Source organism: Garra rufa, chromosome 2 (genome assembly GCF_049309525.1).
Source record: "Garra rufa chromosome 2, GarRuf1.0, whole genome shotgun sequence".
NCBI classification, from domain to species: domain Eukaryota; kingdom Metazoa; phylum Chordata; class Actinopteri; order Cypriniformes; family Cyprinidae; genus Garra; species Garra rufa.
In genome coordinates this window covers 1774143-1792790 of record NC_133362.1, presented here as the reverse complement: position 1 = coordinate 1792790, position 18648 = coordinate 1774143, and the positions used below count along the sequence as shown (strand labels likewise).

Here is an 18648-nt window from a genome sequence, read left to right as displayed (position 1 = left end):
CGGTAAAGACATTAATAATGTTACAGAAGATTGCCATATCAAATGAATCTTGTTTTTTTGAACTTTCTAATCATCTGTGAATCCTGAAAAATATAATATATAACGGTTTCCACACAAATATTGGTCAGCACAACTGTTTTTAACATTGATAATAATGTTTTAATGTTTCTTGAGCAGCAAATCAGTACATTAAAATGATTTCCGAAGGATCATGTGACACTGAAGACTGCAGTAACGATGCTGAAAATTGAGATTTGATCACAGAAATAAATTATATCTTAAAATATATTCAAACAGAAAACAGCTATTTCAATTCACATAATATTTTATAATTTTTACAATTTAATTTTACAGTTTTTTGAGCAAATAAAAACAGCCTTGGTGAGAAGAAGAGACTTTTTTACAAAACATTAAAAAATCTTAATTATTACAGATGAGAGGGTTAAGTTAAAAAATATGAATGTTTTAAATGTTCAGTTTTCGTCATCAGTCAAAGAAATTAATACATTTAAAAATATTTCACAATATTAATAGAAGACATTTTAAAAACAAATGTCAAAAATGGTGAAACAAACACAAATAAGTTTAAGATTTTCTATTTTTATATTATTTAAAGTTTATTTTATTTCAAATAACAAATTTTTTTTTTCAAAGATGCTTTGAGGATTAGTTAACTATAATAACCCTGCTTATAACAAGATTTTTAGCAGATATTTTTTCACGTTTTTAACATAAACTTGCTTCATTTTGATAATATTTAGTGGCATTATAATGCATCTCTACATGTACACTGTTTTTCAAAAGTTTGGGGTCATTAAGATAAAGATAAATAAATTCATATTTTTATTCAGCATTAAATATGCATTAAATTGATCAAAATTGGCGATAAAGACATTAATAATCTTACAAAAGATTGCCATTTCAAATAAATGCTGTCCTTTTGAACGTTCTATTCATCTGAAAAATAAAATTTATGACAGTTTCCACACAAATATTGCGCAGCACAACTGTTTTTAACATTGATAATAATCAGAAATGTTTCTTGAGCAGCAAATCAGCATATTAAAATGATTTCTGAAGGATCATGTGACACTAAGGACTGGAGTAATGATGCTGTAAATTCAGCTTTAATCACAGAAATTAATTATATCTTAAAATAAACGCAAACAGAAAACAGCTATTTAAATTGATATAATATTTTATAATTTTTACAGTTTTTTGAGCAAATAAACCAGCCTTGGTGAGCAGAAGAGACTTTTTTCAAAAACATAAAAAAAAAATCTTACTTATTACAGATGAGAGGTTTAAGTTAAATAGAATGTTTTTAATTTTCAGTTTCGTCATCAATCATAGAAATTAATTACATTTTAAAATATTTCACAATTTGAATTGAAGACATTTCAAAAACAAAATGTCAAAAATGCTGAAATAGACACAATTAAGTTTAAGATGTTCTATTTTTATATTTATTTAAAGTTTATTTTATTTCAAGTAACAAATATGTTTTTTTCTTTTTCAAAGATGCTTTGAGGATATGTATAGATTATTTTCTGGGAAACATCAAAACGAAGAGAGTTCATGCTTAAATGTGACCCAAGAAAACACAAAAACCAGTCATAAGGGTCATTAAAAAAACAAAAAAGGTTTCTATTGATTTTTGGACAGGACAATATTTGGCTGAGATACAACTATTTGAAAATCTGCAATCTGAGGGTGCAAAAAAATCTAAATATTGATAAAAAAAATTAAAAAGCCTTTAAAGTTGTCCAAATTAAGTTCAATGCATATTACTAATCAAAAGTTAAGTTTTTATATATTTATAGTAGAAAATTTACTAAATGTGACCCTGGACCACAAAACCAGTCATAAGGTTAAATTTTACAAAACTGAGATGTATATATAATATGAAAGCTCAGTAAATAAGCTTTCTATTGATATATGGTTTGTTAGGATAGGACAATATTTGGCCGAGATACATCTATTTGAAAATCTGGAATCTGAGGGTGCAAAAAAATCAAAATCCTGAGAAAATCACCTTTAAAGTTGTCCAAATTAGGTTCTTAACAATGCATATTACTAATCAAAAATTACATTTTGATACATTTACAGTAAAACATCTTCATGGAACATGATCTTTACTTAATTTCCTAATGATTTTTGGCATAAAAGAAAAATCGATAATTTTGGCCCATGCAATGTATTTTTGGCTATTGCTACAAACATACCCCAGCGACTTAAGACTGGTTTTGTGGTCCAGGGTCACAAATATCTTTATGGAACATGATCTTTACTTAATATCCTAATGATTTTTGGTGTAAGTTAAATATTAATAGTTTTGACCCATACGGTGTATTTTTAGCTATTGCTGCAAATATACCCGTGCTTTTCCACAAATGTCAGACAGTTACTTTAATCTAAGACAAACAGTTAAATTTAGTTTTAGCTGCTATTATTGTGCTTGACACAATATCTAAAAAATCTAACTAATAAAACATGTAGATTTTGTCTAAATCTGTATGCAGCACTGAACTAGTGTGACTAGATCACCAGTTACTACTGACATAAACATGCCCAAAGCAACATAAAATAATAATTGTGAAGATATCAGGAGCCAATCAAGCGTCAAAGAATCTCTCGCTGTGGATGTTTTCAGCCTTTAACACACAAGTGATTCAGTAAATCAAGGTCAAGTTGAACATCTGCTCAGTATAATCAGGTGTGTCGCTCCAGAAGTGATTCCAGCAGGATAACGGCTCTCCAGCAGCATTTACTCTGAGACTGCAGTAAAACACTCGCTGATGATAATGATGATGATGATGAAGGTTACAGACCTGCGTGAGCTCATGCAGGCTGCGGGTGAACTGGCTGGCGTATGAGCATTGGTTATAGTCGTCCTCAGCCCAGCGGCCCATACGGTCACATCTGCGCCACGCCCTTTTCTCCTGAGGGGCGGAGCTGGAGCTGGACACCGCACATGGCAGGAAGGCCATGAAACCTGCCAACGTCTTCGGCCACCTGTGAACATGACCACAAAACCAGTCTTAAGCAGCACGGGTATATTTGTGGCAAAATGGGTCAAAATGATTGATTTTTCTTGTATGCCAAAAATCATTAGGATATTAAGGGGAGACACTGCAGGCAAAAAAAACCAATATTTTTTAATGCACCTGTCAAGTTTGAGATTTGGGGCTTTTTGGTTTTTCATAAAGTGTTTTTCTCAGACTAGTGGAAAGAAAACACCCAAAAGACACTGTTAAGTGTATCTTTTATAGCACTTTATCTATTTGTGTCAACAGCACTGTAAAATCCAACAATTTACCTTACTTAGATATAATTAGTTATTTTTACTTAGTTGTTATGCTTACTAGGTTTTATTAAGTTACAGCTACTTTCAAGGCAAAATAAACAATTTACTTACTGTTTTGAGTGACACTTACTTCAAATATTTAAGTAACCACAAAGGAACCAATGACATTAACACAACAGTGAGAGGCAGCAGTGCGCTAATTTGTTGCTAATATGCAACATAACAACAGAAGAAGAAAAGAAAAATGAGGCGGGGCAATTCTTAGCCTAATAGACTTTTTACTAATTTCCTCCACTTTGGAAGTCATCTTTTTCTAGTTGCATTCAGTCATTTCCCAAAGTCGTCTTGAATGTTAAATTGTCAATACAACTGAAAAATTAGAGAGAGCTGACTTGATGTTAATTTTCCTAAAATATTTTGGTTTGATCTCACCGTTATAGTGGTTAGTGATCCCTTTAGTTGGGGACTTGGAACTTCATTAAAATGTTTATAATTTTCTTTCTATTGATGCAAATTGAAGTCAAAGTTGTTTGGTTTCAAAGAAAGATAAATAATAAATAAGATTGCTTTTAAAAGGTGATCTAATTTAGAATTAAATCATTAGCTGGTGTACGTTTGATGTTGATTAGCAATAATCTACAGTTTTACAATAAACACCATGTGAAGCTTTAAATGGGGTTGTTATAAACCTGTACTATTTGTGGCAATATCTTGCAATCAGCCACACTTGAGTCAGACACAGATTTTAACATTCAGCACACTAAACGCAAGAATGGTAACAATTCCATTTAATTTATTTTTATAAATTGTAACAATAATCATTTTATTTGCTCTTTTTGTTGTGCTACTGACACAAGACAAATAAAAATCAAATCAAATAAAAGCAAATAAAATCGGCAAATACAAAAACAACAGTAAAACAAAGCAATTACATAATTTATTCATGCCCCAATGCATTCTGGGAGTCAGTAATTCTAATTAGCATAGTTGCTCTCAATGTTGCTCAGATTACAGATTCAATTAAGTTAACAAAACTTAAATGACTTAAGCTAATTTAAATCAAAGTGAGTAAGGAATACTTTAACTATATTAGTAGACAATACTTAAATTACACTTAATAAAGTTAAGTTAACATTACTTAATGGAATTACGGCAACGAGATTGCACAATTTAATTAAGTAATATTAACAAATCACTTTTTACAGTGAGATTTCAATTTCAATCTATATTTTTGAAGGCCGTTTTCTCAAAATGAGTTTTTTTCTCCAGCACTGAGCCATAAATCTCCACTTCAGTAAGAGACTTACACACACCTTTACATATTTATTATCTATATCTATACTATCTATATCCTAAAGGTTTTACAGAAGGATTTGTTCATTTATAATTTTCATATTAAATTTTATTGAGCGAGAAAATGAGATTCCCAAAATTCCTTCTATAAAATCATTTGACTCTAATATGTCAAATAGAACGAAACAAGAATTTTGAAACTGACTTCATCCAGTGTTTAGATTTTTGCACTATGTATGCAAATTAGTGCATATTTAAACATTAATTACATTTTAATTACATTTTTATCATTATTATAATATATACTTATAATATATAATTTTAGTATATATTATTTATTGTATTATATTAATTATAGTATTATTATTTTTTATTATTATTTATAATTACAATTACATTACTATTTTTTGTCATATTTGGAAGGAAGGAGGCAATAATACTGTAAAAATTCAGTCAAAATGTAGAGAACATTTTGAAATATTATTACAATTTAAAATAGCTATTTTGTGAAAATGTAATTGATTGATCTGGTCAAAGCTGAATTTTCAGAACCACTATTCCAGTCTTCAGTGTCACATGATCTTTCATAAATCATTCTAATATGCTGATTTGCTGCTCCACAATATTTTTGTGAAAAAATGCAAAACATTTTATTTTTCAGGATTTGCAGATGAATAGAAAGTTCAAAAGAACAGCATTTATTTGAAATGGACATCTTTTAGAACATTATAAATGTCTTTACTATTACATTTGATAAATTTAATGCATCCTTGATGAATTAAAGCATTATTTCTGACCCCAAACATTAGAAAAGCAGTGTCTTTTGGTGCGCTTCACACATTTTGTGAACATAAACAGTGTCCGTTTGTTGTTATCAGTAATGCACAAATAACACTCATTTCTCTGCTAACAACAGGCTAATTTTCCAGCCCATTACAGTCGTGTGCTGCATAAACACAGAAATATGGAGCTATAAAAGCACCAGTCGGAGATCTGACATTAAAAAAACAACAGAGGCACTGAAGCATCACAAATCACAGAATCTTAATGTGGTTTTCAGAGGTATAGTTAAACCAAAAATGTAAATTCTGTTATTATTTACATGCCCTCAAGTTTGTTTCTTTTGTTGAACACAATTGACCACAGGCAAAGATTACTTCCTTGTTTATTCTATTTCTGTAATAGAATAGAATAAACAATGTCCTTTGCTTGTTTTCTCTATATAATCAATTCACAATCACAGAAAAGTTTTGTTTGTCTAAGAGGACCAAACGTCCATGTATACCGTTTCAAGAATGACAAACGCGTGTGTAAAAAAATATGTGAGTAAATCGCATTTGCTATGATTGACAGTAATAACCAGACCAAACATTTGCTGAAAAAAACAGCTGTGCATTAAATGAATCAGACTAAATTCAGAGTAAAACAACTACAGCAGTAACAAGTTTGTGTTGGTTAAATATAGGCTATTTAATAGCTTTTACCGCTCAAGATAAAGCTTAAAGGATGTAGTCATTAAATTATATAAAATATATCAAATGTATTTAACTAACTTTAACTTTTTCCGCCGGTTTCACAGACAGGGCTTAAGCCTAGTCCTAGACTAAAATGTAAGTCTGAGCTGTTTCAACTGAAATAAAGTTGCACTGACTGATTTAAAAAATATATCAGTGCCTTTTTTTGTTTTAAGATGCACATCAGTAATGTTTTTTTTCTAAGCATGTTTATAAAAATTACTTAAATGTCCCAATTGGTCTATAGCCTAATCCTGGTTTAGTCTAAGCCCTGTCTGTGAAACCGGGCCTTCATGTTTAACTTTAACATTTTATGTTTTCTTTAGCTATTTTACAAAAGCACAATGTTTTGTTGATATTGTGAGTGCACACAAATAAAAGTAGACCTTTTGCAGTTCCGAATGAGGTATTACTCTTACCTTTATGAGCAAAAATGATGGCGTATTTTAGGTTTTCACTGTTATTAAGAAAAAAATGCAAGTGATCACGCTGCCGCTTCAATGTCCTGCAAAGTGTTCTTTAGCTTTCACTCTCCGCACAAACGATTGGATCTGCGTCTAACAGCGCACATTTATCTAGGTTTAATGTTTAAATTAATATTGTCACATTCATCAAATGTTTTATGTCTACAGATTTTATTTTAAGCAAGTCGTGTTGATTTGAGAAGGATAAATTGATCAAACATGCTCAACTCATTGCCGCTGACCGCTTGGTCGTTACTTTAAAAAACAAAACCTTGAATTTAACAAGCATAAAATGTTCCAAACATATTTCTAAATTAACTTTATAAAGAAACTAAACAAAATCTGGCACTTTGCCACTAGAATCCAAAACTGAACAATTTTAATGGCTGTAACATGGGCTCTGTTCTGATAAGTTGCTGGACAAGGGCAGGCTCAGGTCAGGGTTGGGCCCAGGAACATCTTGGATGACAACGGAGTGCATTATCTGTAAATTTTTGTTCTGGAAGTAAACTTCTCCTTTAAGCTGGTGCTCTGGTGCAGGAACGTCTGTGTGTGTGTGATGTTGTGACGATGTCTGTAGCTGTGGACACACCTGAAGTCGCCCTTGTTGCTACTGACCCTCTCGGCCGCGCAGTACAATGCCGTCGTCTCCAGCACCACGATCTCCATTCCGATTGAGCTGTTGCCACGGGAACTGGTCACGTGACACTGCCAATTACCAGAAACGCCGGCGTCGATGTTGGACAGGATGAGCTCGCTGCGAGACGAGGGTGAGACGACACTGAGTCACACTTGAACATGAGCCACTTTAACACAACCAGTCGAGAACATGAGCTTTTGTATTCAGCATCTATTCAAATAGCACTGATAAATGGTGCATAAAAAAATGCACATTAAATTCTGTTTGAGTGGCTGTTTAATTAAAAAGCAAATCCATCAACGTGATACCGACAGCAAAACACAAGACTAAGGTTATTCGGACTCATTCATATTCAGCTTTGCATTATTAATATACTGTAGAATTTCCGACAGTTTTTGTTTCTGCGTTTCTACAGCATTTTCGAGGGAAACATTGAGGGACGCGAACGACACATGCATGCAAACGCTGGCTGTGGAATAGTAAGTGGCTCAGTGAGCGCGCTCAAATCTTTCACAGTAAAAATGATTAGAGGCTCAGAGAGAGAGACAGCGACTGCTCAAGTCCGTAATCCCTCACACACTCTCACACACACACACACACACACACACACACACACACACACACACACACACACACACACACACACACACACACACACTCACACACACACACACACACACACACACACACACACACACACACACACACACACACACACACACGTTGGGTTTACATGTTTTATGGGGACATTCCATAGGCGCAATGGTTTTTATACTGTACAAACCGTACTTTCTATCGCCCTAACCCTACCCTACACCTAAACCTAGCCCTCACAGGAGATTGTGCACACTTTTACTTCCTCAAAAAAACTCATTGTGCATGATTTATAAACCTGTTTCCTCATGGGGACCTGAGAAATGTCCCCACAAGGTCAAAATTTACTGGTATTCCTATCCTTGTGGGGACATTTGGTCCCCACAACGTGATGAATACCAGGTACACACACACACACACACACACACACACACACACACACTGGCTCTCCTCAGGAAATGTTGACTCTGGTTCGCTGATATAATGACTGTCAGTTTTAATTCTGCACTTGAGTGTGTGGAGGCTGATGTTTGTGTCTTTAAACATCGATTAAACTCTTTCACAGCAGACTGTTCTTCAACTTTAATTGTCAGTTTTGTAGTCGGCTAGAAGATTTACATTTGGCCCAAACCAGTGTTAAAGCAGCTGTGTGTGATTCTTCACCAATTTTTATGGCATCAGCATGACATAAATTACTGAAATAACCATTTGTACTTTTTCTGAAAATCTGAGTGAATACCAAGGTGTTGCTATGAAGTTGCAGTTTCCAAGGTGTTGCTAGGTGGTTGCTAGGGTGTTGCTAAGTGGATGGCAGGGTGTTGCTCTGTGGTTGCTAAGTGGATGCCAAAGTGTTGCTGTGTGGTTGCTAGGGTGTTGCTAAGCATGTGTTGGGATGTTTCTCAGTAGCTAATCAGTGGTGGGGCTGGACTGTTGCTGTGTAGTTGCTAAGGTGTGCTAAGTGGATGTAGTTAGTAATGTGTGCTGGGAGGTTGTGGGTTGTTTCAGTGTGTTTGTTAACTGGATGCCAGGGTGTTGTTGTGTGGTTGCTAGCGTGTTGCTGAGCGATTGCCGAGATGTTTCTGTGTAGCTAATAAGTGGTGGTTGGACTGTTGCTGTGTAGTTGCTAAGGTGTGCTAAGTGGATGTAGTTAGTAATGTGTGCTGGGAGGTTGTGGGTTGTTTCAGTGTGTTTGTTAACTGGATGCCAGGGTGTTGTTGTGTGGTTGCTAGCGTGTTGCTGAGCGATTGCCGAGATGTTTCTGTGTAGCTAATAAGTGGTGGTTGGACTGTTGCTGTGTAGTTGCTAAGGTGTGCTAAGTGGATGTAGTTAGTAATGTGTGCTGGGAGGTTGTGGGTTGTTTCAGTGTGTTTGTTAACTGGATGCCAGGGTGTTGTTGTGTGGTTGCTAGCGTGTTGCTGAGCGATTGCCGAGATGTTTCTGTGTAGCTAATAAGTGGTGGTTGGACTGTTGCTGTGTAGTTGCTAAGGTGTTGCTAAGTGGATGTCAGGGTGTTGCTGTGGAGTTGGTAATTTGTGCTGGGTGGTTGCTGGGTTTGTTTCAGTGTATTTGCTAAGTGGTGGCTGAACTGTTGCTGAGTGGTGGCTGGACTATTGCTATATAGTTGCTAGGTGGTTGCAATGGTGTTGCTGTGTAGTTGTTAAGGTGTGCTACGTGGTTGCTGGGATATTTCTATATAATTGCTAGGTGGTTGCTAGGATGTCACTAAGTAGATGCCAGGGTGTTGCTGTGTGGTTGCTAGGGTGTTTTTTGCTTGACTGTTGCTGTGCAGTTGTTAGGTGGAGTCTAGAGTGTTGCTAAGTGGATACCAGTTTCTTTGCTGGACTGTTGCTGTGTAGTTGTTAGAGTGTTGCTAAGTGGATGCCAGAGTGTTGCTGTGTAGTTGCTAGGATGTTTCTTTGCTGTGTTATTTCTGTGTAATTGCTAGGTGGTTGCTAGGGTGTCGCTAAGTGGGTGCCAGGGTGTTGCTGTGTGGTTGTTAAGGTGTGCTAGATGGTTGCTGAGATGTTTCTCTGAAATGCTAGGTGGTTGCTAAATGGTTGCTAGGGTGTTTCTTTGCTGGACTGTTGCTGTGTTGTTAGGTGGTTGCTAGAGTGTTGCTAAGTGGATATCAGGGTCTTGCTGTGTAGTTGCTAAGCTATTTTAAGTGGTTGCTTTTACTAAGTGGTTCCTGTGTACAGTAGTTGCTACAATGGTTGCTAGGGTGTTGCTAAGTGGATGTGTAGTTTCTAAGGTATGCTAGATGGTTTACTGGGGTGTTGCTAGGTGATTGCCAGTGTGTTGCTATGTATTTTCTAGGGTGTGTTAGGTGTTTGTCAAGATGTTGCTAAGTGGATGCCAAGGTGTTCTAGGTGGTTCATGGGATGTTTCTGTATAGCTGCACAGTGGTTGTTAGGTTGTTGAAATAATCAGATTTGTAATTTTTCTGAAAATGTGAGTAAATACCAAGGTGTTGCTATGAAGTTGCTAAGGTGTGCTAGATTAGGTGGTTACAAAGGTGTACTAGGAAGGTTTACGGATGAGCTAGGTGGTCAAAGAATGTTGCTAGCATGTTCAAGGTGGTTCCAAGGGTGTTGTTAGGTTGCTAAAGTGTGCCAGGTGCTTGTGCCCAGCACATTAGGAGTCCATTTCTAAGTCTCTACGATGTAACTCAGGTCCCTCCTTCAGTCAAAAAAAGGGAAAATACACATTTATCCTTTAAAAGCAGTTTACAAGTAGCATGTCATAATTAGAGGCATGCTTTAGGAGAAATTCATTAAAATACAAAGTGCTATGCAGCAATTTTTAATGTCTATCAAGGAGATTATCCAGGTAAAAAGCAGCATAAATCATCCTGATGTTCTGATGAGGTCTGATTATGGTACATTATTCCTCTCTGCTGTGGTCCAGCAGCATTTATAGCCCTGATTAATGACCTCGGACCCTTGGACCGGCCCGCGGCAGGCAGCACTAGAGACTGACCCATCTGTAGCACATATGGCTCAGAGAGCGCTCTGAAGAGCTGTGGCGCGCAGCAGAGCTCTGTGACCAGTAACTGTGCTTGTGCCCCATGAAACTGGCAACCACATGCCAAAAATAACAGAGTGCTTGCCCTAAAGAGACACAAGAGATGCTCTGCGCTCATATGATGGCAAATAAATGATATGACACAAGCAGAAATATAAACAACCAACACAAATAAAATAAACCTTGCCAAACATCTCCTGCTGTGTTAGACAAAATAAATAATGTCATACAGATTTAGAACAACATGAGGAACTGCATTAAATTATATCCGAAGCGACTTGCAATAGAGGAATAAAATCAATTTGTCATAGAATCAAAAATATATATTTAATATCTTAACTTTTGCTTCTAGGCGAGCTCGAGATTGAGTGTGTGTATATATATATATATATATATATATATATATATATATTTCACATCATTGTCTGCATAGCACCACCATGGCAACCACACACAACACATTACCAACTGCATAGCAACACCCTGAAAACCACACACAACACTTTAACAACCGTACAGCAGCAACACCTTGGCAACCACCCACAACACATTAGCAACCACAGAGCAACACCCTGATAACCACCAACAATAAATCAGCAAAAAAAAAAAAAAATGCATAGAAACACCCTGACACCACCCACAACACATTAGCAACTGCATAGCAACACCCTAGCAACCACCCACAATACATTAGCAACAAGCAACCATATAGCAACAGCCTGAGAAACCAACAATGCATTATCAACCACAGAGCAACACCATGGCAACCACCAACAATAAATCAGCGAAATTTAACCACATAGCAACACCCTGACACCACCCACAACACATTTGGTAACTGCATAGCAACACCCTTGCAATCAAACACTATAAATCAGCAACAAGCAACTACATAGCAACACCCCAACAACCACCAACAACACATTAGCAACTGCATAGAAACACCCTGGCAACCACCCACAACACATTAACAACAAGCAACCACATAGCACCATCCCAACAACCACCCACAACATATTAGCAACCACATAGCAACACACCAACAACCACCCACAACACATTAGCGACCCCAGAGTAACACCCTAACAACCATATCCAAAAAACATTAGCGACCCCAGAGTAGCACCCCGACAACCATCCACAACACATTACCAACCACATAGCAACACCCTAGCAACCACTCACAACACATTAGCAACAGGTAACCACATAGCAACACCCAGACAATCATCCACATCACATTAGCAACCACATAGCAACACCCCAACAACCACAGACAACACATTAGCAACCACACAGCAACAATCCGACCACCCACAACAGATAAGCAAGCACAGAGTAACAGCTTGGCAACCACCCACCATATATCAGCAACAAGCAACCACAAAGCAACACCCCCACAACCACCCACAACACATTAGCGACCACAGAGTAACACCTTGGCAACCACCCATCATATATCAGCAACAAACAACCACAATGCAACACCCCTACAACCACCCACAACACATTACCAACCACATAGCAACACCCTGGCAACCACAACACATTAGCAACAGGTAACCACATAGCAACACCCTGGCAACCACTCACAATGAATCAGCAACAAGCAACCACATAGCACACCCTGACAACCATCCACAACACATTAGCAACAGGTAACCACATACCAACACCCCAACAGCCACCCACAATGCATTTGCATCCACATAGCAACACCCTGGCAACCACCCACAATAAATCAGCAACAAGCAAACACATAGCAACACCCTGACAACCATCCACAACAAGTTACCAACTGCACAGAAACACCCTGGCATCCACCTATAGCACATTAGCAACAAGTAACCGCATAGCAACACCTTGGCAACCACCCACATAACATTAGAACCAAGCAACCACATAGCAACAGCCTAGCGACCACCCATATGCAGTTTTGCATGCACGTCTCACATTTTCTTCAAAACAAAATGCTTTCTGTATGTGTCCAAACAAGAGAAAAACAAGCATCAGTGAGAACACATACACACACAGTGACCTACATTCACACAACAGAGCTCTATTGTCCAGCCGTCCACAATCATCTCCAAAGCACTTCATTAGCAGCATTTACTCTCCTGTACTGATATTTCACAATCTGAGAATAATAACAGCCCTGTGAGTGCTGAAGTCGGGGGGCTTCAATGATGAATATTTCAAAACCCAGAACGTGAAAATAGTTCTGCCCACTACAGAGACACTCATGAAGTCAGTATCACTGAAGCTTGAACAACAACGGATAAATAAACATGAAATATTAATAACAAATTGAAGACTAAAAGACTACAGGACACAAACACACTCAGAAACATTTAAATCACTGCTGTGGTTAATAAAACATTAATTTTGTAAAAAAGTGACTTACAGTTACCCTGAAAATCCAGAGGTCTCGCGAGAGCACAATTTGAATTGTCTCTGCAAGACACTCTGGCATCGAGCAATGATGCACGTTACTGCATTACGTAAGCAGTTCTGGGAACCAATCAAATCGGTGTATCTGATGTAGGCGGGCCAGAAGCGAGCTAAGCTGATGACGACAGCGTTGCGACGTCCGGAATCATTTAGTAAACACTGAAAGATGAGATGAACACCAGTTGTTTGAAACGGCTTTGGCCGCTACAATGAACGAGTTAGACTTGGCTTTTCATATAAAAGAGGAACAGAAAACTGCGCTCGAATCGTTCCTTTGCAAGAAGGACGTTTTTGCTGTTTTGCCGGCTGGATACAGCAAGAGTTTAATCTATCAGTTAGCTCCGCTGGTAGCTAAGCGTATGGGGCTTAGTGAAAACTTAGTGATTGGTCGTGGCATTATCCAATTGCGTGCAGTGAGAGTTTCAAATGCATGCTTGGTGCCGCCCCTCGAGTTAGGCCCTTTTCATTGCTCGATGCCAGATCCTTAATCTTAATAGATTAGGGTCTGGATTTTTTCCAGGCTAATTTACAGTCCATTTATGCTATACATCTTAATAGCAAAATCATCCCCAGGGAATCAAACCTGTAACTGTAGTGTTGCGAGTGCCATAATTAGAGACACGTGAACAGTAAAGGGTTGAGAGCTGCAGATTGATCTTCATTTTACATTACAGCCAGATTAAGACAGACATCAAAAGTCTATACAAATATTTTAAGCCATACTGAAAAATCTAAACAAAACAAAATAATATAAAATACACAAAAATACTGTGCTTTTATTGTGTATGTTAACTGGCATTGGCAATACATTAACAAGCACATAGCTACACCCTAGTAACCACCAACTGCATACCGACACCTTGGCAACCATCCACAGCTCATTAGCAACTGTATAAAATACCCTGGCAACCACCCACAATGATTTAGCAAGCACATAGCAACACCCTGGCAACCACTCACAACACATAAGCAACAAGCAACCACATATCAACAACTTGGCAACCATCAGATCATTAGTACTTGCATAGAAACACCCTGGCAACCATCCACATTGCATTAACAAGCACATAGCATCACCCTGGCAACCACTGACTGCATAGTGACACCCTAGCAACCATCCATAACACATCAGCAACGAGCAATGACACAGATACACCTTAGCAACCTTCCACAGCTCATTAGCAAGCACTAAGCTACACCCTGGCAACCACTCACAACACATTAGCAACAAGCAACCACATAGAAACATATTGGCAACCATCCAAAGCTCATTAGCAACTGCATAGAAACACCCTGGCAACCACCCCCAACACATTAGCTAGCACATACCAACACCCTGGCAACAACTGACTGCATAGTGATACCCTGGCAACCACCCACAATGCATTAGCAAGCAAATAGCTACACCCTGGCAATCACTGACTGCATAGCGACACCTTGGTAACCATCCACAGCACATCAGCAACAAGCAAACACATAGCAACACTAGCAACTGCATAAAACACCCTGGCAACCACCCACAATGCACCCTGGTAACCACTCACAACACATTAGCAACAATCAACCTCATAGCAACCCCCTGGCAACCACACACAATGCATAGCAACCACATAGCAACCCACTAGAAACCACCATTTCTTTAATGCAGCTCATAATGAGTTGAACATTTTGGTAAAGCCTTTATGTATAATGCATTATAAAAGTAGTTTTAATGCAGTAATTATGCCTTGTAATGCACAATAGAATGTATTGAACAATCTTATGAATAATTGTAACCACAGTTAATACATTATTGACACTTATCAATTCATTGTTACACTATGTATTTTAAATTTGGTTATAATTATTTACAACAAGATATAATGCATGCACATTATGAATAAATATAATGCATTATACTCTTTAATAACCATTAATAATGCATAATACACAAAGGCTCAAAGTAAAATGCTAGCAGCATATCTTCTGCCAGCAGTTTCAATGACAACGTAAACAAGGCTACTTGAGCTTGCTTTAAGGTTGATCTAATGTTTGTCTCAGGTTTCAGCCCAAAGCATGAGACACTGACTATTTCATCATAACAATTTCCATGTTCCTCTAAAGGTCGAGCAAATATTGGCTGCTTATGGAGTCTCTGCTCACCTCCGAGGCTCCATTAGATCATGATGATGAAGTGAACACTGGCTTTATGGGATTACAGAGCAGTTACACACTTGTCTGCACTATATAAACAGCAGGTTATGTGAGACAGTCAAGAGAACTGAATACTTGCGCTGGAAAAACAATGAAGGCAACAGCAGTTTATGTAAAAGGTTGTACACATAGAAACAGAAAAACAAACGCATTAAAAGAGTAGTTTGCTTCCAGGGCAAAAATTTACAGATAATGTACTCACTCCATTGTTATCCAAGATGTTCATATCTTTCTTTCTTCAGTGGTGAAGAAATTATGCTTTTTGAGGAAAACATTTCAGGAATTATCCCCATATAGTGGACTTCTATGGTGCCCATGAGTTTGAACTTCCAAAATATAGTTTAAATGCAGCTTCAAAGGGCTCTAAACAATCGAAGCCGAGGACTTCCACATCTCATTAGCAACCACATAGAAACACTCTGGCAACCAACCACAATACATTGGCACACACATAGCCACACCCTGGTAACTACAACTGCATAGCGACACCTTAGCAACCACCCACAACACATAAGCAAAAAGTAACCACATAGCAACAACTTGGCAACCATCCACAGCTCATTAGCAACTGCATAAAATACCCTGGCAACCACCAACTGCATAGTGACACCTTTGCAACCACCTACAACACATAAGCAACAAGCAACCATATAGCAACACCTTGACAACCACCCACAATGCATTAGCAACCACATAGCAACACCCTGGCAACCACTGACTGCATAGCGACACCTTGGCAACCACTCACAATGCATTAGCAATAAGCAACCACATAGCAACACCTTTGCAACCATCCACAGCTCGTTAGCAACTGCATAAAAATACCCTGGCAACCACCCACAACGTATTAGCAATCACATAGCAACACCCTGGCAACCACTCACTGCATAGCGACACCATTGCAACTACCAACTGCATAGCGACACCTTGGCAACCACCCACAACACATAACCAACAAGCAACCACATAGCAACAACTTGGCAACCATTCAACATTAGCAACTGCATAAAAATACCCTGGCAACCACCCTACAACGTATTAGCAAGCACATAGCAACACCCTGGCAACCACTTACTGCATAGCAACACCCTGGCAACCACCCACAACACATAAGCGACCAGCAACCCCTTACCAACACCTTGGCAACCACCCACAATGCATTAGCAAGCACATAGCAACACCCTGTCAAACAATGACTGTATAGCGACACCCTAGCAACCATCAATAACACATCAGCAACAAGCAACGGCATAGAAACACCTTGGCAACCATCCACAGCTCATTAGCAAGCACATGACGATTTTGTAGTTGGAGGAGAATATGAGATTTTCGACATACCATAACTTTCTTGAACTGGAGTGCACAGAGTACGCATGCGCATCACAGAGCTAGACAAGACGAGCATTTGAGGTTAAAAAGTATATAATTAAATGACAGATCGTTTTGCTAGATAAGACCCTTCTTCCATGACTGGGATGGTTTAGAGCCCTTTGAAGCCGCATTTAAACTGCATTTTGAAAGTTCAAACTCATGGGCACCATTGACGTCCACTATATAGAGATAATTTCTGAAATGTTTTCCTCAAAAAACATAATTTCTTTACGACTGAATAAAGAAAGACATGAACATCTTGGATGACAATGGGCTGACATCATCTGTAAATTTTTGTTCTGGAAGTGAACTACTCCTTTAAAGCAGTGAATGAATACGTTCAATAGAAAAAAAAAAAAAACTAAGTTAGCTGGAACTGAAATCGTTAATTGACTTTTGTGCGTCTAGCAAGTCACTCAGTGTGTCTGTCTGCTCATCTGTCTGTTCTCAAACCTGAGAGACTGACACAAACCCTCGTCAGACAAACGGAGCCATAATGAGAGAATTAAACTTCAGTCGCCATGGTTACCACATCACATCACCGGAGAGCCAATCAGCCCAGAGAGGCAAAAATCATCAGAGAGAACAAGCGATTGTGTAAGTGTGAGTGAAATGGAGAGAGTCAAAAGAAATATTTATCCTCAAATCAAGATCAACTCAAATTCAGCTCCATTTGCTTTCTTCATCTTATCTATTTTTGTTGAGTATTATATGTGACCCTGGAGCACAAAACCAGTAATAAGGGTCAATTTTTTGAAACTGAGATTTTTACATCATCTGAAAGCTAAATAAAAAAGCCGTTGATGTATGGTTTGTTAGGTTAAAATAATATTTGGTCGAAATACATGCTATTTGAAAATCTACAATCTGAGGGTGCAAAAAAATGTAAATATTGAGAAAATTGCCTTTAAAGTTATCCAAATAAAGTTCATAGTAATGCGTATTATTAATTAAAAATTACGTTTTGCATACAAAATTATGTTTTGCATACAAAATACAATGTATTTTTGCCTATTGCGACAAATATTGTATTGTCCATACATGGTTTGTTTGGCCGAGATACAACTATTTGAAAATCTGGAATCTGAGGGTGCAAAAAAATCAAAATATTGAGAAAATTGCCTTTAAATTTGTTCAAATGAAGTTCTTAGCAATGCATATTACTAATAAAAAAAATAAAGTTTTGATATATTTACACTTGGAAATTTACCAAATATCTTAATGGAACATGAACTTTACTTAATATTCTAATGATTTTTTGGCATAAAAGAAAAATGTATCATTTTGACCCATACAATGTATTTTTGGCTATTGCTACAAATATACCTGTGCTACTAAGACCATTTTTTTGGTCCAGGGTCACATATTTGATCCATCAGATTTTATAGCTCATAAAATCTGATATAGTGAGAATATGGAGGAAAAAACAGCTCTTTTTTTTTTTTGATTAAGAGACTCAAACAGATGCAGATTCTTATATTTATTCATTTCAATGTATGCAGTTTTATTGAAAAGGTATATGTGATCCTGGACCACAAAACTAGTCAACATTTTTTTTTTTTTTTTTTTTTTATTAAGGTCTATACATCATCTGAAACTAAATAAATAAGTTTCCCATTAACGTATGGTTTGTTAGGATAGGACAATAACTGGCCGAGATACAACTATTAGAATATCTGGAATCTAAGGGTAAAAAACAAATCTAAATATTAAGAAAATCACCTTCAAAGTTGTCCAAATTAAGTTCTTAGCAATGCATATTACTAATAAAAAATCAAGTTTTGACATATTTAGAGT

The 18648-nt window shown here is 37.3% G+C and overlaps 1 protein-coding gene across 1 annotated transcript in view; it reads right to left on the bottom strand.

Annotated features, from left to right (window-relative positions):
- adgra1b (adhesion G protein-coupled receptor A1b) overlaps positions 1–18648 on the bottom strand; it is a 219889-nt gene that overhangs the window by 132519 nt on the left and 68722 nt on the right. Inside the window, exons 8-9 of the mRNA XM_073834524.1 lie at positions 7171–7335; positions 2832–3015 (exon numbers count right to left, since the gene is read on the bottom strand). Of these exons, the coding sequence (XP_073690625.1) occupies positions 2832–3015; positions 7171–7335 (349 nt within the window). The remainder of the gene's footprint in view (positions 1–2831; positions 3016–7170; positions 7336–18648) is intronic.